This window comes from Juglans regia, chromosome 12 (genome assembly GCF_001411555.2).
Source record: "Juglans regia cultivar Chandler chromosome 12, Walnut 2.0, whole genome shotgun sequence".
Taxonomy (NCBI): domain Eukaryota; kingdom Viridiplantae; phylum Streptophyta; class Magnoliopsida; order Fagales; family Juglandaceae; genus Juglans; species Juglans regia.
The window spans coordinates 23,616,016-23,641,012 of record NC_049912.1 but is presented as its reverse complement, the minus strand read 5'-3'; the positions used below and the strand labels follow the sequence as shown (position 1 = coordinate 23,641,012).

The window sequence follows — 24,997 nt, the reverse complement described above, 5'->3', positions numbered from 1 at the left end:
AGATTGATTGTCTTGGAAAGAAAATATCCTTATAATACCTGGCCAAATTAACTTTAAAAGACAAACAGATTCTATTTTTTGAAGGTTTTAAGAAGTGAAAATCGTCTGTAAATAAAATGGACATAATAATTCCTGATCAGTTATAGAATTGGTTGCACAAAATTAGGAAGTTCCTCTTTCAAACTCAAAAGAAGAGTTTCCATTGATTGCTCTCAGTTTGGACTTAGCCAATTATGAACCTTATTGCTTGAAATTGAGCCACACTAACTTACAATTTCATGTCCGGCTTGGAATGCCTAAATGTACAATTGGCACCTAGGAATTCACTTCTCGAGTTGGATATGTAATGAGTCATGGGGATCTCACATTTTGCTATATATATATATATAATGTGGATCGCTTCCGCTACCAGCTCGTCATGGAGATCTGTACATGAGTCTTTGAAAGCATTCAGCCATCAGAATCCATCTCGTGGAATGGTAGTGGAACTTCCTTCACTGCCCTGTACTTCCCAACATTGTTTAGATGCTCATTCTCCAACCTATTCAAGGATAACTTACCAAACATCAGAAAATTGAAGTCCCATTTTCCATAGCTCAGAAAGCTACTCACTTTGCATCAACCACACTGACCCATAAACAAGCTTATGACCATATTTCAGTAAGAATTGTAGTTGATTGAAGTTGTTTCCATCATTTTACAAGCAGGATCATTAACATATCTGCTAATTATGTGGTTGTCTCTTTTGGACCCAGAAGACTTGAAATGCTAGTCCTATGTTCCCATTATTGAATTATCTGCTAATACAAGAAAACAAACTATGATCTTAAATTTAAGTGTGAGACAGAAAGTACCTATAAAAGTTCCAATGCCCACGACGAATTACTTCTAATGAAGCCAAGAAAAAATCTAGCAAATGACCATCAACAACTTTGTCAATTTTCAACCGCAATACAGATTCCAGCCATGCAAGTCTTAGAACTGCATTCAAGGCCTGCAGTTCAAATTATTATATCTTCAGATCCTCTGTGATTGTTAGAAAAGGAAAACCAAAAATTCTATGGAGTAGGGGATAACTCACGATGGATATGTAGTAGATGCTTTTGTTCTTCAGAATTATACTATCTCTAAGCCACAAGTTTTTCGAGTTTCGGTTGAAAAGCCCCCAGTCCATAACAAAATCCCAGTAACACTGATATACAGTAGCCACCACAGAAGTCACCAAGAAAATGGCAAGCCATAGGTGGTCATGCTGCCTATGATATGTTAGCCTTGCGCCAGCTGCCACCATGGCCGAAACATACTTGCCCATGTTAGCCAAATGAACAACGTCACATTCATCAAACCATCTTCTTGCACACTAGTGGTCACATTGAAAAGCAAGGTGTTAGCTGAACAGATTCATAGGCAAAAGACTATTTAAGTGTTCCAAAAACCCAAATGGTTCTTTTAATGCTATTAAAACTTAATGTTATTGATTAGTATTTATTGTAGTAAATTGGGATCATAAGCAAATTCCCAAGACTTGGAAAAAATGTTCTCATCTCCACTACTACTAGAAACATGGTATTGAGGAAAGAAATGAAGCCACAATCACGAAAGATGAAAACACCTGATTATACTACCATGAAAGAATTATAATTTCTGGAGTGATACCTGCATTGCACGCCAATAATATGGCAGAAACGAAATTACATAAGCAAGCTCCATGAATAGCCTTCCCGATCTGCAGGTTTCATAACGGTGGGTTCTGAAAGTTCCTGCTAGAAAGTAGCAGGCTGTGGATTCCATGTGCCTCAGCAATGGAATCTAAAGAAAGAAATGAATTAATTGGAGATTAATTAATCATTATGGGGAGAAAAAAATGGAACAAAGCGTGTAGGGTATAGTTTATAAGAGTGGGGATTACCTGGCTTGTAAGCTGGTCAGCCATGAAAAAGTCTACCAAAATAACCTGCATACAAAAGAAATCAACCAGAATAAGTCATTATATTGTAAAGAATGAATAGAAATCTCGAAATGAAATGAGAAAAGAAACAATTATACCTTATAAAATGGAGAGCAGACTATATTACGTATTACACGGATGAAGCAGTAGCGTGTTGGACGATAGAAGATGTCCAATGGGCATATGAGCAGAGCGAGGAAACACTGACAAGCAGATTCAATAATCAATATCTATCTTCACAAACACTAAATTGTATACTTCTTAATAATCAAACCAGGGTTATCCTGGAGACAGCCAGAATTTAGTCTTAAACCTAAAATGAGATTGCTTTTTTTAAAAAATAAAAAAAATAAAAATAAAAAGACACTCTGATTCAGTCTCTGTATGTAGGAGATGAAGGCCTGGAAAAAACTGAGTCTTAACTGGGCCTTTTTTCTGGCTATGGTGTTCTAGACTGTCATTATAAGTTCTCACACATGACCGAGGGAAGTACCTAAAAATTGTTATCAACATGATCACATCATGATTAATTTGGCCATTTAGCCCCGTTTTCAATGTTGAGCTGAGTTTTTTATAAATAAAGTTGAGATAGTAAATTGAATTTTATGAGACTTATTTAAGATGAGTTTAGATGTATTTATGAAAAGTTGAAAAATGTTATGAGTCATGTATGTAAAGAGATGTGGAGTTAAAAAAAGTTGTAGATCTCACGTATAAAAAAATTTTAAGTTGAGATAATTTTAATGATTTAAGAATTGAATATTTAGATGTTAGACTTAATTTAAAATTAAACTAGATTAAGTTAATTTTAGTTAGTCCAAATTCTAAATGAGACCTTAAAAAACTTTTTCTGAACATTTCAACTAATAGACAGATCTCTCGTCAAATTCTGTAGGGGCTAGACAACGCCGCAATGGTGCCAACAAGAAAATGTAGAAGCTCTATTTTTTTTTTTAAAAAATAAAAAATAAAAAAACATTTGTTTCTAAATCTTGTCATTTTCGCGTAACATATTTTAAGTAATTGAGATATAAAACCATTTAAAACATTTGTTTGGATTCGCAAGTCATCTCAGCTCATCTCAACTCATTTCAACTCATCTCACTACTATTCATTACTATTCAGTAACTTTAACTCACAAATCTCACTACTATTCACAGCTCATCTCATTACTATTCACAATCTATCTCAACTCATCTCAGCTCATCTCAAGTCATCTCAAGTCATCTTCAAATCCAAACATCTCAGGCTCCATACTATGTAAGGCCTTCAAAAATAAAAATGATGTGTTGTTTTTTAATCTTTTTTAAAAATAAAAAATACAAACTATTTCATTAAATAAAATTTTAAATAATTTTTATAATTTTCAATGTGCAAGGCCCCATAATACTAAATTTAATATTTAATACAATGATTTTTTTTATAAGTAATAGTGTAATACAATGAATTATTTATATTTTAAATAATTTTTTTAAGATCTTGCTAATTTGAAGCACAAAATTTTCATTGAGACCTCATTTTAAGTTGTTGTAAATATAAATTTATAAAAACTGTGTTTAAAGATGTAAATTTTGAAAATATTTTATATAATAATTTATATTTTATTGTATTATAATTACAAATAACTCATTTAAATTTTGTCAATTTGTATTCTATAGATATGATTAAGGATGAAAATATCTAAGCTGAAGATGTATTTTTTTGCAGAACAGGAATAGAAAATTAACAAGGACATACAAAATTGGCACTAACCAAAAGAAGAATTCCAGGAATGGCATCAACTTGGCTAGGTGAGAAGCCACTGGCCCGTAAAAGGAGGTGGACGACCATTGCCCCGACAACTATGGTCATGAAGGTGGTACAGATGAGGAAGGCATCTCTGTACGTAAGGGCTGTGTTGGGTGAGAATTCAAAGATGAAGTTGTAGTTTATCCTCTTACTCTTCCACATGAACAAATTGCACCCATACATGAACAGGTGCAAGCTTAGCAACGCAAACATGCTGCAAAATCCACACCAACCTCATTAGTTTAACAAGTGATATCTTTTTGTTTTCCCCTTGTGAAATGAAGGCTTAGTTCAGTTCAGTCGATTTTTTTTTTTTTTTTTCTCATGCTAGAAAATTGTGGAATTAAGTTGAAATGGATTCTTTCTATATTTTCGTGTAAAATACAAGATATTTAATCCGAAAGAAAAGTGCTATAGCCATAAACAAATCTCACAAAAGTAAATCTATAAATTGACATAACTTTATATATGATACGTTAATGATCAAAATATTTTATACCGTATTTATTTAAGTCCTTGAATTGTAGAGGATCCCCACCTGAAAAATATATCTTTCATTTCCATAAATATATCAGCAATAGTTTATGTATTAATTGTGGGTGAAAACTAAAGAGATCAGGTACACATGGATAGATTTTTTTTTTTTTTTTTTCTTTTCACATTTGTTTTACATATTTAAATATATTTAAAAAATAAAAAAAAATATATCAATACATTTAAAATCACTTCCTTAATCATTAAGTAAAAAAAAAAAAAAAGATTTTTGACCAGCGGTCAAATGGAGGTATCATTTTAGGGAGGCAAAGTAGTGTTTCTCAGATATCAAAGACCCACCTGAAAATGGGATATACTATTTCCATATAATCTCTCTCTGTTCCACTGGAGAATATACCCGACAAGTGCGCTAAGATTGCATACACAGTAAACAGTGAAACAAAACAACCAGTGAACAATCCTGCAAAAATGCAATGACAAAACAACGAATTACATTATATTCTTTGTTCTTATTTGAGGGTTATTAAAAATATAAAAAATTATTTATTTACTATTATTTATTTCTTATCAAAATGATTATTTTATGTTAATAATTAAATGAATTTATTTTTATTATAAATAATTATTTTCGTTAAAAATAACTAGTTATAAAAGTTCATTTTTCTATTATAATTCATGATGAGAAGTGGCAAATATTCTTTCTGAAAAACAAGCAGCTGCACTTCCTGGCAGGCCGGCGGGGCCCTGCATGCTGAAAAATGAATGTTCATATATCATGCATGGTAGTGAGTCACTGATCATGATCAGGAGTGAATACCCAGGCCACTAGCAAGGCATGAATTAGTGGCCATCGGGGGTTTCAAATAGTAGTACTACTATATATATATATATAGTACTCATGTTAATGGAGATCATCATATGAATAATTAATTAATTAGGATATTGGAAGATCGATGTGGCTAATTTGGGGGGGAATTAAAGATTACGTACCAACAAAGAAGGTGACCATGTGAGAAGCTTTTTGCTGTTGTGGACGCAGGAATTTCATCGCCCTTTTCCTGTCATTATTGGCGAAGTGCTTTATGAATATGGACTCCACTTCGTCCATCAGTCTTACTACCTTTTCAGAACAAATATAATTACAATACCAATAATTCCTATTAGAATATATATGCAGATTCCATGATCTCCAAATCGACTTGGAGAAAAAAAAAATATATATATATATATATATTATAACCACAATAATAATAAAACTAGAGACATCGGTTTCATGAAAATAATAATAATAATAATAATAATAATTTACCTTATCGGAGCTAATAAAATGAGATGCCTTCACAGCTTGTAGATAATTTGCCGAAGCTTGCTGGTTGGATACCTGTTCATGAAATAATACTTTAAATTAATAAAAGCAACCCTACAAAATACTACAGATAAATTCAGATAATTTGAGATCACATTAACATCCAAGCGCAGACTAAAACATTTTATTTATGTAGTGTGCCAAAGTAAAAAAAGACATAAGTACTAATTAAATGGATCTATTGAATTTAAATTTATTTTTTTAATTTAAATAAAATTAGTAATTCTTAATTGGATATATTATACTTTTAAGAACGACACAAATAGAGTTGTAATTACTCATGAGTTCAAGCTAGCTAAGTATTGAATGGCCATACTTTGTTCGTACAATATTAGCTGATTTCAAATTTATCACCGAGCTACATTTTATTTACTTACCAACTGGTTCATCTATTTTTCAAACTAGTTTGACTTTGATCATCACTAGCTACTTGATTAATTTATTATTATTTTATCTAACAAAAAATTAATTTATTAGTGAATTAATCTTATATATATATAGTACTGTATTAATAAATTCATATTAAAAAATAGTTACTAAATTATGTACAAATAATTTCCTTATCTTTTAATGTATTTAAGATATTCTTATTGTAATGATATAAGTAATTCTATAAAAAAAAAATAATGAATATGAAGTTGTACGTAAGAGTTGGGCTGATCACTTTTCAAAATTTTAGCTTGTTTAATTAATTAACTTAAAATTTTGCTCAAGTCCTTATAATTTAACGAACCAAACTCGAATTGAAACCGAATTGTTCATGAATGACTCTATATAATGTTTACAACACTAATTGGATATGCCCATGCATGCCATATGGTCATATAAAGATCATAATTTTTAATAGCTTTTAGGGTATGATAAATTAAAGAAAAGGCCGATAGATCAAGCAAAGTAAAGGTGCTCCAATAATTCCATCTAGGCAATGTGGACATGATGATGACTCATGGATGGTCAGGAAAATTAGTAGGTGGGGTGTAGGAAGAAATAATTTTCAGTAGTCTCACACTCTTCATGTGAAGTGCTTAGACATCATTTTCTCCAAATTAAACCAGTACTTACCCAAGGCATGCATGGCATAAGAGATTATATATATATATGTGTGTGTGTGTGTGTAAGTATTAATTCCTTGAAAGGTTTAATATTCCAGGCCATCTCCTTTAATTTTATATAAAAACGATCACATTTAATGCCATTGAATGTGAAACTAAAAATTCCAACTAAAAGCCGATCATATCTAGATCAACAGTACCCCTTACTTACGGCAAATGTATACACTCACTATAGTAACAATTACTTTTGTCAATCCCTTTCATATAAAAATATATCTATATATATATATTTACTTTAGCCACCAAAAGATTACACAAAATAAATTTACAAACTGACGTGATTTGATATATGCAATACTTTAGTTTATAAAATTATTTTTATTATAAAGTAAATCAACGGATCACATAAAGTCATGTCAATTTATGAATTTACTTTTATATAATCCGTTTGTATCTATTAGCAGTACTACTTCTCTAATTTGCTAAAGTGATCATGTGTTCCAATACAGTATACACACACACAAACCACATGAGGCCTTACGTACCTTGTCAAATTTCTTGAGTATCTTTGTAAAGGCTACCATGTTTAGTGAGCTGCCAAAAATGGTTAATTACATAATTAGAACATGCGTAATTATTTTAGAGAAATAGCGGATGTTAAAAATAAATAAATGAATAAATAAAGTCACAGCTAGCCCACAATTAGTTAATTATTCAATATCTGGTAAAGTCACTTAATAAGGCTACATATCGTTTAAAATTAAGTTGATGGAGCGAGCTAGCTAATTAATTATTGATCAAGAGACGAATTCGAATTATCTGCGCTTGCCTTTTGTTACATGCAGGTATAAGCGCATTATTAGCAACACCAACGTCCTTAATTTATTATAACATATATGCAGGTACCTTTCTTAATTGGCCTTTAATTTTGAAATGCCATATTAATTACATGATCATGTAATCCAAATATTAACCATTAATTAGCTCCAGTGCCAATACTAAGCACTACAAGAAAAACGAGTAATTGTGACAGATTATTTGTGATGATAATAATTTGTTGCGATGAAAATAGATTTATTTTGACAGAAAATAGTCATTTTCGCAAGAAATAACTGAAAAAAAATTTAATTTTCTTGTAGTGAAGCAAGCATGCATAATTTGCCTTCTTATCAACTTTGAAAAATCCTTCTTAGATTTTGTCATATCAAATCATATATAGGTAGTACCGATCATACGATAAATTTTAAACTAATTGGTATAAAATAACAAAATTTAAGATGATCAAAAAACAACGTACTAATTTTCTCATCGATCAATGATACGACAAAAGCAGTAGCAAAAAAAAAAAAAAAAAACAAAAACTAAACAAAACAAAAACCTGAAAGTTTTGAGCAGGCCAAGGCCCCTGTAGAGCTCCACAAAGGCTCCTCGAATCATCTTCTCAGCACATTGAACTTTCTTTCGCTTAATGGATTCACCAAGACCACCTTCTTTCTTGGGATTCTTAACCAAATCTTCCCACAGAAGCGAGGTAAAGGCCACGATCGTACGTGTTGGGGTTGCAGCCGGAATATCAATCTTCATGCCCATCTTATTATAAGGCCGCTTCCCTAGTTTCTTTGTTTTTGTCGGCCTTGCTCCGGCGGAGTTAGCAAAATCCACAGTATCCCTTTCGAATGGAATTATGACATCCTCTGTCTCCGATGCCTCTGTTGGGCTTTCAACTAATTCAATCGAGCTTTCTGCATAATTCACCACCATTATACATGACAGCAAAGTTGCAGGACAAATCATGGGAAAAAAAAAAAAGAGAGTAAAAAACACAAGGTTGTACGTACGTACGTGTTTCCAGTGATTTTATCATTTCGTATGCCCTCTAAATTAATCACGTTTTTTTGGATAGATTAAAGTCATGTATTTGACATGCAACGTGTCAGCGTGCGCATGACATTGTTCCGTATTTACAGAGAAATCCTTTCGACTACAAGCGGCGAAGAAACGTTTTGACGAAAGAATTTTTGGCCGCCGGGAAAACATACAGTAGCTGCTCATTATGTTAAGACCAATCATATCCCTCCATATGCTGTGCCATAATTTTCCACAAAAGTCAACAGATGTTGAAGGAATATATATATATAGCTTAGCAAGGTGCAACACGGCGTATATAAAACATATGTTAACATGAGTAGTAATCAGTTTTGAGATAAAAATTAAATAAAATATTATTAAAATATTATTTTAAAATTTAAAAAAATTAAAATATTATTTATTGTATTTTGTGTAAAAATTTAAAAAAATTATAATAATGAGATGAGATGATTTGTATAACCAAACAAGACCTAATTATTTGTAATTATGATTCATGTGACATATATGTCAATATTTGTCATGTCCGTCGTCATGTTATATATATATATAGGTGTTATATTTGAGATGTTATTTATGAGTAGCAAGATTCGATATTGAATAATTATCTGCATTATATATACTATGATCAGTATATATTGTAACACAAAAAAAAAAAAAAAACACACCGGAATAGTTGGAAGGCCGGATCGGAGATGACCAAGAAAAAGGGGAACTTCCGAGGCTTGGACTCGACGGAGAGTTCTTCCTCATGATACGGTGGTTGAGAACTTGTTTAAGCTCGAGCAAAATCTCCAACTGCTTGTTCAAAATCTCTGCTCTCTCAACAATGTCACTCTCTTTCTTCTTGTAAAATTGGTTGACCTCGTTAAGTTCTTCATCCAATTTCTCAAAAAATATTCTAACCTAATAATTAACATCCATGCAGCAAACACCCATTAATAAAATTATGAAAAAAATTGAAACAATTAATAATTTGCTTCAAAAAAGGGAAAAAAAAAAACAAGACTAGAAAAAGAAATTAATTAAAAGCAGTAAATAAATAAAATCCATATATGTGGCAATATTATACATGAAGCATTAATACCTCATCTTCTTGGGAAAACAGCTGGGAAAGCTCGGTTTGATACACCTGGTCCTCTTCACCTTCCTCCATGCTTTTACTCCTGACCTGCAAGAGAAAGTAGATGATACACATGGGACAAGTTTCTTGATTCCTGCACTGTACATGATGATGATGTCTTTTTCTTTGTTTCAATTAATTTGTCTCTTTTTTGCTACGCGTACGTACGTAGTTATATATACTCACGATTGTTTCGTGATATGATTGTATGTGCCTGCAACCGTTTCTTTTGCTTTCGTGACAGAATGACATACTCTCCAAAAAGAAAAGCAGAAGACACCAAAAAAGGTTCTAAAAATATGCATCCTGCATCTACCGATCGATCTCATTGCATATATATATCTATATATATATATTTACTATTTATTTTGGTATTCCAGTATTCGACAAACACTTCTACATGCATCAATCAATTATGTTTATTAATTTAGATGCACTCGTGACCGTTTTAAGAGTAATGATATACATACAATATATTATATAACACATTGCATAATAATATTATAAAATGAGAATATTTTTAAAAGATATTTTTACGAAAATATGTCTCATTTAAAATATAGTTGTGTAAAGTATTGTGAAAAATATTATATATAAATTCTTTTTATCGAAAATTAATCTCCTCAGTGAGAGATATATCAGTCCCAGCTTAGCTAGCTAGCTAGTAAATAAGCCAAGAGGACAAGGGTCAATTAAGGAAATTCCAGAAACCCAAAGTTGATCAAGGCCGGGTGGTAACGGAGAATCAGCTTTGCAAGCTATCAGTGTATCGGAAAAGCTCAGTGAATTCTTGATCTGCCTGAAAATGACGTCACTTAACTTTCTTAAAATAGTGTATTCCGAACAAACATACAATCAGACAAAAGTCAGAACCACACAAATTAGTTGCGGGTACGAAAAGAAATATACAAGTACTATAACTAAATAAGTTTTCAAGTTTCGTATGCCTTATAATTATTATGTCTCGCCGGAAACTCTTGACACTCACCGGAAAAATCAGAATAACTAATTAAGTTCAGAAACTACCGTGAAAAACTCAAAAAAAAAAAAAAAAAGTTATCGGAATTCAGGGATTCACGTTATCATTCAAGATCAATTGGGACGATTTTAAATAGTTTTTTACACAAAAATACATGCATACATATGGCTTTACATGTTTGTGTACATGCGTAATGTACCTGAATTATATCCGTTTCGTTACCGGGATTGCGGAACTTGTCACAGATTTTCATGGCGAAGAATCGAACGGGGTCGAAAATGGACAGACCAAAATCGCCGCCCATCATGTCTTGGGGTTGTTTGGGTAATCTAGAAAGCTTGATCTTCTTTATTTGTTTCTTCAACTCCCGGTACTTCACAAAAGCATCACTCCATTCAGGTATAAGTTGAGCTTCGAGCTCTTTTGAGAACTTCACCATTTTTCTGTTCTTGATCCGCAGGTGTATGGAGGAGGAAGATCGAGCTGTGAAGTAAAAAAGAAGAGCTTAAGAGGTAAGAATGTAATTAAGAGGTTTACATATATAGATGAGAGATAGGCAGAGGGAGAGCCGTGGAGAAAAAAATGAAATACATATTCTGCCACTAAGACGTGGAAAATTTCAATTTCTTTACGTTACTGGTTTTTTTTTTTTTTTTTAACCAGAGGGTGGTGATGCATGGTTATGGTTATTTGAATTTTTTATTTTTTTATCATTTTCTTTTTAAGTGTTTTTTAAAAGGGTTGTGACCATTTTTATTAAAAATAATTAAAAATAAAGTGGATGCTAGTCAGTGGAGCCTTTCATATGTGAATTTAGATATATAGTTATAAAAAGGGTAGGTGGTACCAAATTCTATTTCTTTTACAGCACTATTGACTATATTGATGAGAAATATTATAGAATTTTTATAAAAATAAATCTACAAACTGACATGATTTCATATAATACATTAAATTTATTTTATAATTAAAATAGATTTACAATCTAACGTACCACATCAAACCACATCAGTTCATGAATTTACTTTTATAAAATCTCTAATTTGTAGCTAAAACATTTATCTATATTGATTGACGATACCTATATCTCCTCGATACATACTGACGTCCTATTAAGATTTTAGTTGATACATACCGTTGAAAAATGAATAGATATATAAGATTAAAAATTGATAAAAAAAAAATAGTGTACATTACAGGAAAAAAAAATAAAAAACAAAAAAGAAAGAGTGAACATGCATGAGATATATCATTTCTTTGATGTAAATAAACAGATTCACTATTATTAATCCAGCTTTGTGGTTAGCTGCTAAACTATTCGTGCAAATTCGAGTCTAGCTTGCTATTGACAAAAATTTCATATTTGAATAAATGCAAATTACAAACGAACATAAGGCATATCATATATACTTTATTTTGAATAACATGATATATTATAAGTTAGGGGGATATTATGATCAATTGTCATTTGAGTCTTTGACCATTGAAGAAAAAGCCTTTTTTTTTTTTTTCCACCTTTTCGTTTTTGCTATGTCTCTCGTATGTGTTTATGATAACGATTATATATCCTCGTATATAAATTATCCTCATAATTTTTCTTCAGTTAATAATACAATATTCGTATATATATAAAAGATCTTGCATGTATGATCTTATAGTTAGAGAATAAATCAATACTTAGTACTCTTTTGATCTGATTAATTAAAAGATCGAGCTAGCTTACATATTTCCCGAATTCATTGCAACATTCATCCTAAGAATATTTCTTATATACACTAATTATATACTTCCAATATTGTAAATATTAATGGTGTATATAGTACTTTTATATTTTCTAATTTCCCAGCTTTCAAGTATATATAATATTAATATATTGCGTTTGGAGAAAGGAATTTAGACTTAAGATTTGAATTTAAATTTAGATTTCAAACCCCAAAATTTTGAAAAGTTAAAAAATTTATTTGTCTTAATTTGGTACTGCAAATCCAAATCTAAATCTTAATATATATATATATATATATATATATATATGATCCAAACATGTGTCTATATGGATTTAGGGGTTTTAAAACCCAAATCTTAAATGCTGAAGTAAAAACCAAACTGTCCCTACAATCTTTTTTCCTTGATTTTGTATTCTCTCTCGGAATGGAATTAGCTAGCGTGAACGTCCATATACTTAATTATTCCTGATTCATGTTTGTTAATTTGCATGTCCGTGGATGCATGCAAGAGATCAGTACCGCTAGCTCATTTATTGTCGGATCATAAAGGAAGAAGAAGACTCCAACCCACAACTTAATTCTTAACTAATACAAATTACAAAGTTTCCCATCCTTTTTTTTTTTTTAAAAAAAGAATTATAATAAAACTTTTCTTTGGTTTTTTTATAACAAAATTCCACCAAGCTTGTTCATCGGAAAATGTTGCATTTCTCACCATTAATATTTCGATTTCATTGCTAATTTCCCACGAAATCTATGGCCTTTCTCCACAAGTGATCTGGTGGGAAAAAATGAGTATTTTCCACGAGTTAGCATTTTAGTGGGAACAAATACCTTACCTCACCAATTTTATGCCACCAAGCTAGAATTTGGTGAATCCGACAACTTTCACCCGTGGGAAAAGACCATAAATGTTGTAGTGCTCATTAAATTTTTTCCTCAAAGAAAAATATATAGAAAACAGGGTAGAGATACATTAATAACTAATTTTGTATTTTTCGCAGTGAAGCTCATGAGACTGCATGAACTCGACAAAACAACCAATTATTAATTAAGTACATATAAAGGATTATATATATATATAAATATATATATAGGTCAAGGTTTCTAATTAATTAAAATGCTTACATTAATTACATGATCTTAATAAAGCAATTAATTATTCCTCGAATAATTATTATAAAAAGAACTATATATTATCATGTCGTCTGTGCGTAGTTATAATTAATTCCACTACGTATACAAAGTAGCTAATTCTCATGTTTAATTAATTGTCAAATAAACATTTAAGTACGTGGACTTTGCTCAAAAGCGGCAGTGGCGTCTCATGTGATACGCAAATGATTCTAACCTCATAGAGTCTTGTTGACAGCAAGTCGGTTTATATATATAATATTGTCTGCTAGGTTGGATCACACTTACGCTAGCTAAAGATTATATTATATATGTGTGCACGTGTGTATAGTACTAATACTAGATAAAGTCTTAGGGTGTGCAAGCTCCACTCCTTTTTAAAAATAATGTTGTCTATTATTAAAAAATTATTTTTTAGATCCAATATTTATTCATTTTTTTTAAATGAAGTGTACGGAGCTCAGGAGCGAAACTAGAATTTGGTGCGTGGGAGGGAGGGGGTGATTAGCAAGGTGTATCGTATGTAGGAGTGAACGGTAACCAACATTTAAGGTACGGCCAAAGTGTGCTACCAATATTTAACATTAACCATATAAGGTAGTTATATAGGGACAACTAAATTATTCAACCAGCAAAATCATATATATATATATGCTAGCTAGCTGCATATATGATCATGCTCAATCGTTTTTAGGCAAGGTGATTTTTTCAAGTAAATATTTAGAACATATATAAAGAAGAATAGTACTAGTGTTATTTGAAAGTCTTACACTACACACCATCTATGTACACGACATAATTTGATACGTAAGATTTTCAAATTTTCAAATTTATCTTCTAAATCAAACTATATTATGTGGTGTAAAGGCCTTCGAATAGAATTATTCAAAGGAAAATATTATGAAAACTAAAGTCATTAGAAAGACTGATCAGGATGTAGCCCCAACCCTCAAAATAATATGAAAAACTTCTGCAAACGAATATGTATATGTATGTATGTATGTGTGTGTGTGTGTATTTATATATATATATATATATATAGCTAGGAAATACGTACAGATCGAGTAGTACTTGAAGCATGCATTTTGTTATCGTTAATTTGATTGTCAAGATCACATAATTGGTAATTAAAAACAAATAATTAATTGCGCCTGTAAGAAAAGTTTATACTAAATTTATATAAATGTAATGGATTCAGAAAAAATGGAGCCACCACTTACGTTTCTGATCATGGGAATGGTACTACTGGAAGCATATTCTAGATTGAAGCCAGCTATAATATTATTCTTTCTTAATTTACTTTGTCAGTGGAGATCCAAGCTGAGGGATCGATAATGCTTCAGTATATATGGAATATTCCAAATTAAATATATAAAGAGATCATAATGCTTCAGTACTATAGGGAAAAGCTCTTACGTACAAATTAACATCAGCTAGCTTAAACCAGTTTATATCAGAAACTAATTTGCATGGAAGCTAGCTTGGTGCCGACATTACTGCTGTGCTGCGCGCAGTAGTGTTCGCTAGCTCATCTTCCACAAGCCACAGCAGGCCGCAGCTCTCGGCCAGACACATCATGTTTTGTGAGAGTACTCACGGGTTTAATTGATCTAATCACTTTGCCATGCGTACATGGGCCGGGCCTGATGATCAACTTCTCATGTCGTATTTCGGTTTGGAACAAAACCCACGTACGTATATACGTACGTTAATTTGAGGCAATATCAGTATGTCTATGATCACATTCGTGTTCTTTAGGATCTACGACGCGCGGGTTTTGCTCCAGGTGATTATGCATGGCTAGCCAGCTTGAGACAAGTGGGAACCACAACTTCTTTGCATCTTTATTCAAAACGTGCAATTTTTTCTTCTGTTTTCTTCTTTTTTCCCCCGCCCTCATGAACATCGGTACTGCAATCAATATATATATATATATATATATATATATATATATATATATATATATATTACGTACGACCTTCTATATATGTTTGGCAGCTTGTACAAATGATACAAATTAGCATGCATGGACCATATATAATAAAGTTTGCATAGTAGCAGCCACGCGTAGTTTATTAGATAAAGTGTTGATAGCTGATTAATTAAGCATTATTAGGGTTTTATTATTATTATATATATATATATGCTGCAAATACCCATCTCTCACATGTCAAAAAATATTAATGCCAGTATTTCGGTGCGTGGATGTGTGCATGCGTCGTGTATAGATTCCTTGCCAGAATATCATGATCATGTATGCATGCAGTATTCCATTTGCCTTGCGTGGATGCATGCGTCGTGTATAGACTCTTAATTACGTACGGGCTGATCTAGACGATCGATCTGCAGGGACTGTAGGAAAGTTGTTTCCTACAGAGGAAGGGACATAAACACTGGTTTTAGTGCGATTTGCTGATCATAATGGAAGTGGATGGAGCAAATTTATCCAACATGCAATGCACTTTATATTTCTGAGTGTGCATGACAAATGATCTGCCCTTTTTGTGTTCCCCCACTAAGACAAGCTAGCCCCCGGCCCCACAAATGATCAATTTATATACATTTAATGCTACTATTTGTGATTAAAATACTAATTAACCTGCATAATTAGTTCATTTTCTATATGCATCTTTGCTATATATAATGGTCAGAGCGTTCAGTTTCCACCGAAGGAGGAAGATCAGATCGTGAATGCCCATTTTCATGTGTAAGCATCATTAGAAGCTAGCTAGCTATGCCGTCCTGCAGGTAACTTTTCCGTGTTAATTAATGTGCCACTAATGTGACCTAAAAAATATATATGATCCATCTACCACTAAAATTACTTTTGTCTCCATTTTATTCCCCTTTAAGGAGATGTTATATATTCTTTGTTCTTTTCACTATTATTAATTATTCCACTAAATTTTTGGGGTTTTATTAATTTAATCCTTGGTTCAGTACTATTCATGATTTGGAGAAAATAAAAAAGTGAATATCACATATTGGTACGTGTAATGCATTATCGTTTTGGATATCAACTCCTCTCCCTCTCTGGCTGACAACCAAATCCCACGGACACACACACACACACGACACACACATACATATATATATATATATATATATATGGCGATTAGGGCCCTGTTTAAATTTAGAGATAGTTTCATCTCATCTTATTTCATCTTTTTATTATAATTTTTCTAAATTTCTACACAAAATATAATAAATAATTCAATTTTTTCAAATTTCAAAGTAATAATAATATTAAAAAATAATATTCTAATAATATTTTATTCAATTCATCTAAAATCATTTCATCTCACTATCTAAACCAGCCCCTTCTACTTAATTTTTTCAGTCTTTGAATAATAATGCACGTCCTGGTAGCAGTGCTTGAACCAGCTGGTGCTACGTAGCACGTGAACCTAGTGCGTCGGATATATAATTAGATGGATCATTAGCGCGCATTTTAGTTATCTTGTACCAAATATGATGAAGAATTTAATACCAAATTAAATTAATTGCATATCTACCTTCATGTCAATTCAATTCCACTTCATGATCAGGACAAAGATCGATCATGTGTTGTATGTTGCACGAAGATCACGACTGGCTAATCTGAAAATTCTACGAATATCGATTACACATGAACAAAAACTTGGATTAATGCATGTGATCTAGTACTCCTTATAAGTGACAAAAGACAACCATGCCACGGCCTATATATATATATATATATATATATATATATATATATATATATTATTTAAACTATACTAGTTCATTTGACTTGGTCTTGCTAAAACCCTAGCTAGTTTGGATAGTGTATTAGTGCACAAGTTGAGATCGAAGTGATCCCAAGCTATTGTGCGGACGCGCGTTACATGAATAATGATAGTCATATAATTATTTTATTAGTCATTTTAAAACCAACCAATTAATGTGATAGTGTCACGTTACAAAGTATCAGGCTTGTCTTAGGCCTTGTTTGGATTAAAAAAATAATCTCAATTCATCTTATTTCATCTCATCTAATCATAACAATTTTCTCAAACGTTCAAACAAAATATAATAAATATTAATTCAATTTTTTCAAATCTCAAAGCAAAATAATATTAAAATATTTTATTCTAATAATATTTTATATATTCAACTTTTAACTATCATCTTATCTCATCTCAATTCAACTCACCATCCAAACCTCTCATTAATAATTAAGCGTGCAATTATTTCTTTCTTCTTTTGGGCAAGTAAGATTTGAAAAGCAATATATACCAACATAAATTGATCAAGGATTGATTTATAAGATTCAGGTAGATCTCATCAATTGTCGTTCCGAGATAAAGTCATGAGAAATAGAGATGAATGGAAATTCTTCCGAGATGATATTGTTGCTTGAGAAGGAATGGAGGACTAGGAATGCACTAACTTTGTTCAATACACACACACACATATATGATATTTTCTGAACCACAATATTAATTGTCTCGATGGCCAGCTTGTACGTACGTACAAATTACACGAAGTTCTCCATCCTGTGGATGCATGACGGCATCGGTACGTAACAACACACAGTCCTAGTCCTCCATTCCTTCGCAAGCAACATCTCGGAAGTGCACTAAACATCAGTCAGATTTTAGTGGGAAACGTTGAAGTGCACTAATCTGCTATGGTTAACATGGAAACACGGCCAAGATCCACTGAGTATTATATTTTGGAGGAGGATACAAAACATGAAAAAGACAATACCACTGAAATAATAAAGCAAATCATGATCCCAGAATGAGAAATAATGGGTGTAACAGAGTTCTTTTGACCATTCTTTTTGGTGGTGGCAACCTTCTCAAAACCTAACCCAACTTGTACAAAGCAATCCATCATGTACCTCTGCTCTCAGATTCATTGAATAAAAAATGCAAAAGCTAGCCTTGCATCAGTCCATGATTTCAAAAGCTCAACCAATATATATTATGTACAAATTAAATCTGACTGATGTCACTAGCTAGGAAATTATGCATGCATGACTGGCCAATCCTATTCAGCGACGTCGACATAATTACCATGATATGTGTAATACACTGAAACACCCATTACAGACTTATACAGTATAATGTAAGCACTCAATTAGAAATAAGATCAATGGATCATAGAAATTAGTTCATTCCTTGACAAATGTATCATGCTAATCCATGTCTAAAGGTCAACAGGATAAAATATTGGATATGAAATGCACAATATATATTTTTTAATTAAAGAAGTACCAAGCGGTAATGCATCATGCATGTGTTCTCTTTGACACGTACGTACTGGTATCAAACATCACCAGTCATCAGGTAGTACTACTTCTCTACAATAATGGATTTTATTTCTTTTTTGCTATTAATAACGTGACTAATTGGCTTGCATTAATATTGTAGCTTCATGTTTATAATTTATTTGATACAATGATCATGATGTGTCAACCCGAGCCGAGTTAATATCATTAAGTTCGTAAATATATAAATATATATATATAATATCTGAAGTACTGGACCAGAATTTCCTACAATTTAATTTCAAACTAAAACTCTTTTCATAACTCGGAGAGATATAGATATAGTGAGTGCACTCACTGCATTAAATGTTTGTCTATGCGCGCTTGCAGCGTGTATATATAATAGATCCAAATAATTGTCTATATTTATCGACCAAATTGCATATAATAAGCGCCTCATGTACTGATTCAAACTTTACAGATTTGATGAATGAGAATTTTTGAGAAATATCTTTCCCTTTATTTCATGGACTGTCTTCTGAGTTCTGATCTCTCTTTCGATCCCTTTTAATAACTTTCTTTCCTCTTTTCTTTCTAACTTACCTCGCACCTGAGATATATACATATATATATATATATATATATATATAATCCTCTCAGCTTATTTATCTTCCTAATTGCTTCTCAAGTAGTACTACTATTGCAAGTGAAACGTCCGTCGACAGGGCAAAAATGCAAGATGGATTTTAATAGAGTCGTAGCTAGGCATATATATATATATATATATATATATATATATACATACTGCATAGGGCAGGGTAGCTGGGTCTTTTTCTGATCTGATCTAAATTTGTCCTTCAAAGTGCAAAGTGATATCTATATTTACTCTTCACAATTAAGAAAATGTTCGTACTGAAGCAAGCCCGATCCTACCATTAGATTGATTTTGACGGCCTTCAAATATCTGAACATGCATGATGTTATTCGATTTAGTTAACGACAAGAAAAGTTCTTGTCAAATTAGTAGCCGACATGCATGCATCATGCATGTATATATGTGATGCCTGATCTTTGTGAACTGGAGACACAAATGGGTAGGTGGCTTTTTCGTATTCACAGTTCACTCATTGGAAACGTTTATTAAAAAAAAAAGAAAAGAAAAGAAAGAAAAACAGAATAAAACGATCATTAATAAATTGTATGGTGTCCAAATGGGTATATATATGGATTGTCGTTAAGAGGACAATATAAAGGAAAATTTCATCCCATGACTAAGTATGATGTGACACAATTATTACCATTAAATGATCATTTATTGCATACTTATTTATTATCTAATAATGATAAATGTGCCACATATGTACCTCTTAGTATGATCAAAATAAAATGAAAGTATTGTGTATAGTATTACTCCAATATAAATAATTGTTCAACAGATGCCACATTTAACGATTAGTGATCTGGGATGAGTCTAGCGTACATAGTACTTCAATTTATCTATTATGAGTAATAATACGTATAAGTTTTAAATATACAAGTCACATGTAAGTCCTTTATAAAAAAGTGGATCCCGCCATGAAAAAGTATGAAAATATATATATTATTTCTCTTCTATTATAGGATATCATATTATTTAAAATGTTAATATAAAATAATTTCTTAACAGTATATCCATGTGAATAAAATAAAAATATCAGCCATTCAAGAAAAATTTAGATTTATTAGAATTCTAATTAATAGTTTAGAATAGAAGAGAGATAAATACATTAATGCCTCGTTTGTTTTGAGAAAATATCTCATCTCATTTCATCTAATCATTACAACTTTCTCAACTTCCAATATAAAATAAAATAATAATTCAACTTTTTTAAATCTCAAAATAAAAATAATATTAAAAAATATATTCTAACAATATTTTATTCAACTTTTTAACTTTAATCTCAACTCATCTCATCTCATCTCCGAAAATAAATACTGGTTCTTATAAAATTTATTAAACATTAATTTGATGCTGCCTGAAAAATCCACTTGGATAATTATAAATATTATAAATTCTATTTCATATGTATATGAGTCTATATCTCTCAGACTCTATACTCCATGAGGGATCCAAATCTGTTTGCTGACAACATAATTGTTATTCCAAAACGGCCAAGATGCGGGCATTTGTATTGGAAACACAGTTTCTCTGTCGAACGATAATTGCAGTTGAAAGCTTGAAACATGGATGTAGTCATTTCAATTAACTTGGGCCACCCAAGTGATCAATATGAGCCCACTTAAAAGATTAAAGCAGCCCAAGCCCAGATATATGCCCAAGTTCAATAACTAATCAATATCCATGATTAATATTTCGCCCATTACTACTTCTACCTGTAGTTATCATTTCCGTAACTTTTTTTTTTTTTACCAGATTTCCGTACCCATTTTAATTATTTGAAAAAGTCTGGATGCGACATCATCTGGCGCTCCCCGTGCACTACTTCATACGTGGATTCAAAACGTACTGTTTAGAAAAAATAAAAAGGTGCGTTTTGACTTTCTTATTCCTCTGCCAGATGCGCGATTTCCCTTCTTCCCATAATACTTGAATTTCTTCTTTCTCTTCTCTCCTTTCGATTTCTCTTTTCCCTCTTCTACTTCTTCTCCTGGTTTACAATACGAAACCCAATGTTGTCTTAGTTGGTCTGTAATATGAAACTTAGCGGTGCAAAGACGTGCTGGATCTTCTGCAAGGTGCGGGAGCTTCTGCAACGCATCGATTCCGATTTCATCCTAGGTAACTCGCTACTCCAATATCTCAGTCCATTTTGTATAGATTTTGCTGTGTTCGAGGATTTTTCCATGAGTTTCCTTCTCATTGAAAGGAAATGAAGATATTAGACAAATATTTTTATTGAACTTGACCAAAATAACAGGACCATTCTCCATCACAATGGTCAGGGCCTTCACTACCTTACGTTTTCCATGATTTACATTTTGGATTTACAATGAAACCCTATGTTTTTATTTTTGTTCCGTTTCCTTTATTTATGGAGTGCATTTGTGTTTGTTTTATTAATGAGTAAAACTCAAATTTTGTTGAATCAGAGAAAGACTTATAGCACCAGTACACATGCATTATAATATGCTTGCTTGGTTAAATGTTTTTGTGCATGGGACACACATGCAATATTTTATATGAATGAATGAAGAATACTTGATGGTTTGATCTGGGGAGTTAGTACTACAAAGTAGAAATCATTTAGTAGAGTGGATAAAAATGAGATTGACTTGGTGAAAAGTTGGATTTTGAACTTAATTTCAATTATAATTGGTTGTTAAAATATTAAAACAAGTCTTTCTTAAACCCTTTTTATTGTTTGTTGTTTTGATTTATTTTTTGGCGCAAACATCTTATTATGGCCGTTTGCTAGTACTTACGTATGCTGAAGTAATGTTCTTAGAAGCTAGGGAGAGGAGGATCTGAGGAAAGTTGTCACTGAGATTGAACTCGGAGTTACTGCTTTGGAACTGGTTAAGGTCAGTATGTAATAGTTATGAATAATTATGGTGATTTTCATTAATTGTTGGTGTTATCTATTTTCTTTTCAATTTATTTTTTAATTTTTGTTTCTTGTTATTAGTTTATTATCTGAATTCTGCTTGCTTTGGAAAGCATTATGTTTAAAAATAGCCTGAAGTTTGAATTTATTTGTGTTACAAGCATCGTGTGCTGATGTTATTAAACTCTATCACATGATATAAAATATACCAGCAATAACAGAGTCTTTGCTTTAGTTGACTATTATAATCATACATATGCCGAGTATTCAAGGTAAAAGATGAAAAACCCACAATTTAAGCTAGGTGATAATGACCCAACGTGAGTTGGGCTGAGCCAAAAAATGCTAATTATTTTGCTCTCTTCTTTTTATTTATTTACTTATGAGTGTTTATAGCTTCATATTTTCTCCAAATTTGAGGAGCAACTATTTCAGTTTATGTTACAGAATGTAGGGTACTGTAACAATTATTTTTTATGACTGGTGAAGAAAGCTAAATTCTTTTTTAGATAATGCTCTACAAGTGGTTTATCTCAGTGTGCACCTAGAAAAAGATGTTATAGTTAGTAGGACCTGTAAGAGCTACATGACATTGCTGCTTCATTCCTTCTTAGCTTTTTATACAATCGCACATTCTTAAGGTAGTTTGTTCCGGCTTCATTCCCAGATTTACAATGTCATTAAGAAGGGAGGAAGAACTTCAAAAGAGAGAAGAAGAGACTGGGAAGAGGGAGTTGACACTCCACAACGATCAAGCCCAGTGTTGTAGTCAAGAAGCCTACATGTAGCATGCATGCACACTTCTTCGTGCCTATTTTCTAATATCTATAGTTATTTACTTGTATTTGATACACTCGAAGTGAAGACGACTTTGTTTTAATGTTTGATAGGAACACATTTGTAAGTCGAGACTTTGTTGTTATGTACTGAAGACTTTATTTGTGATTAGTGATTTTCAATCCTGAAACTTTATTGTGCTTTAATGTGCCACTTCTTTTTGACACAGTATGTATTTACGTGAAATGAACTTTCCAATAAATTACAGGTTTATGGATTGCCAATAAATTACAGGTTTTTGGATTGCCAATAAATTACAGGTTTATGGAATTAGATTCTAAACTTTCCAGCATTGTGATGGCAATCAGACATGTTGCATGCCTGCCTGTCATTTTGATGACAGAGAATGAAATACTTCCAATTTGGCCATCTACACTTGGGAGCGGAGTAGACATGGCAGCAGAAGTATCCATAGCAGCAAAAGTAGAGTATGGTTGTTGCTGTAGTTTTACAAAAACAAAAATTTTAAAATAAATAATTAGACCAAATATTCAAGTTCTTAAAATTAAAACACATGAACTACTTTACCATCGATCTAATGATCACCTGGTTGCTCCATGAATATAGGTATACAGTTGGAGGAGGTCCCATCATTGGTATGGTGGAACTACATAAGGTAGCAGCTAAGACAGAAATGTTTGACATAGTAACGGCAGTAGAGTTCCATGGGTGTTGCTGTAGTTTTAAAAAAAAATTAAAAATAAATAATTAGACCAAATATTCAAGTTCATAAAATTAAAGCACATGAACTACTTTACCATCTAATGATTACCTGGTTGCTCCAAGGATATGGGTATGCAATTGGAAGAGGTCCCTCATTGGTATAACAGAACTATACAAGGTAGTAGAATTACTAAAGGCAGCAGTACTTGACGTGGCAGCAAAAGTAAAGTTTCATGGGTGTGGGTTGACACTTGGAGGAGGCACAAAAGGTGGTAACCACGCAAGAGGCATTGGACTGTTGTAACTTGGCATGTAGTTTGAAAAGTCTAGATAAAGTGGTCTTGACCCGTCCTAACATATATGAGCATAATTTTAATCAACCCAGATGTGCAATGACTACATATATAATAAACACATGCCAATTGTGGGTTGTATACAATATTTGGGTTAAAGATTAGTGAGAGGAGTTGTTATGGGGGATGCATCTTCTTTTTCTTTTTCCATATTCACAATTTCAAATAAAAGCTGAAATATTTACTAAAATGTGTGAAATGTCTATTGTCGTGTCTCTTAAGAAAAAGATCATCTCAATTGCATTTGAAATAGATAGTCATTCTAAAATATATGGGAAAAAAAGTTGAACAATATTTCAAGCTTTATAAGAAAAATAAAATGTCAGATACAACATAAAAGTTGACTGCGCTAAAATTATTATGAGCTTCCAAAGTTGGGAGTCAAATACATCCAACAACTTCAAAAATCTGCTTTGTGGTATACAAGAAACTTGAACCCACTTTCTGAACATTTTCAATTGTTTTCTCCACCCACTCTCATGCTTTGCTCCTCACTCTCCAAAGCGGGCCCCTAGCTTATTACTTTTTTAACATTTTGGTCTTGGATCTTTGACTTTAAGTCCCCCACACTCACACACATACTATATATTTAGTTACAATAATCTTTAAATTTTAGTGTTTTTGGTTTTAGTAGAGGCCAAATGGCCACCTCCAGAGCCTCACATTTTTTTTTCACATTTCATAAATAGAGATGTCTTCTAAAAGACATTTTGTAAAAAACTGCACCACAAAGCCATTTGAAAGGGGGAAATGTTAAATATCCTACCTTAATTATCATCTCCAAAATGTGGTAATATTTATTAATCTTAGATTTAATTTTGGAAAATAATAAAATTCTAGCTGATTAAATGATTATTGAGCAGCACTATATCAATACGCAAATTAAGC

The 24,997-nt window shown here is 32.0% G+C and overlaps 1 protein-coding gene and 1 long non-coding RNA gene across 2 annotated transcripts; one reads left to right on the top strand and one right to left on the bottom strand.

Annotated features, from left to right (window-relative positions):
* Positions 1-124: 124 nt before the first annotated feature.
* On the bottom strand, positions 125-11,146 carry LOC108981291 (phosphate transporter PHO1-like). The gene is made up of 15 exons (XM_018952405.2): positions 10,817-11,146; positions 9,603-9,686; positions 9,184-9,421; positions 8,028-8,391; positions 7,195-7,243; positions 5,541-5,612; positions 5,222-5,351; positions 4,571-4,691; positions 3,701-3,950; positions 2,047-2,151; positions 1,910-1,954; positions 1,657-1,809; positions 1,082-1,360; positions 855-994; positions 125-541 (listed from the first exon to the last, which is right to left on the bottom strand). The coding sequence occupies exons 1-15, from the start codon at positions 11,054-11,056 to the stop codon at positions 451-453; spliced, it is 2,361 nt and encodes a 786-aa protein (XP_018807950.1). The 5' UTR covers positions 11,057-11,146; the 3' UTR covers positions 125-450.
* A 10,159-nt stretch (positions 11,147-21,305) lies between these two features.
* On the top strand, positions 21,306-23,216 carry LOC108980755. The gene is made up of 3 exons (XR_001994431.1): positions 21,306-21,490; positions 22,158-22,233; positions 22,924-23,216. It is a non-coding gene; the product is annotated as an uncharacterized LOC108980755 (long non-coding RNA).
* Positions 23,217-24,997: the final 1,781 nt, after the last annotated feature.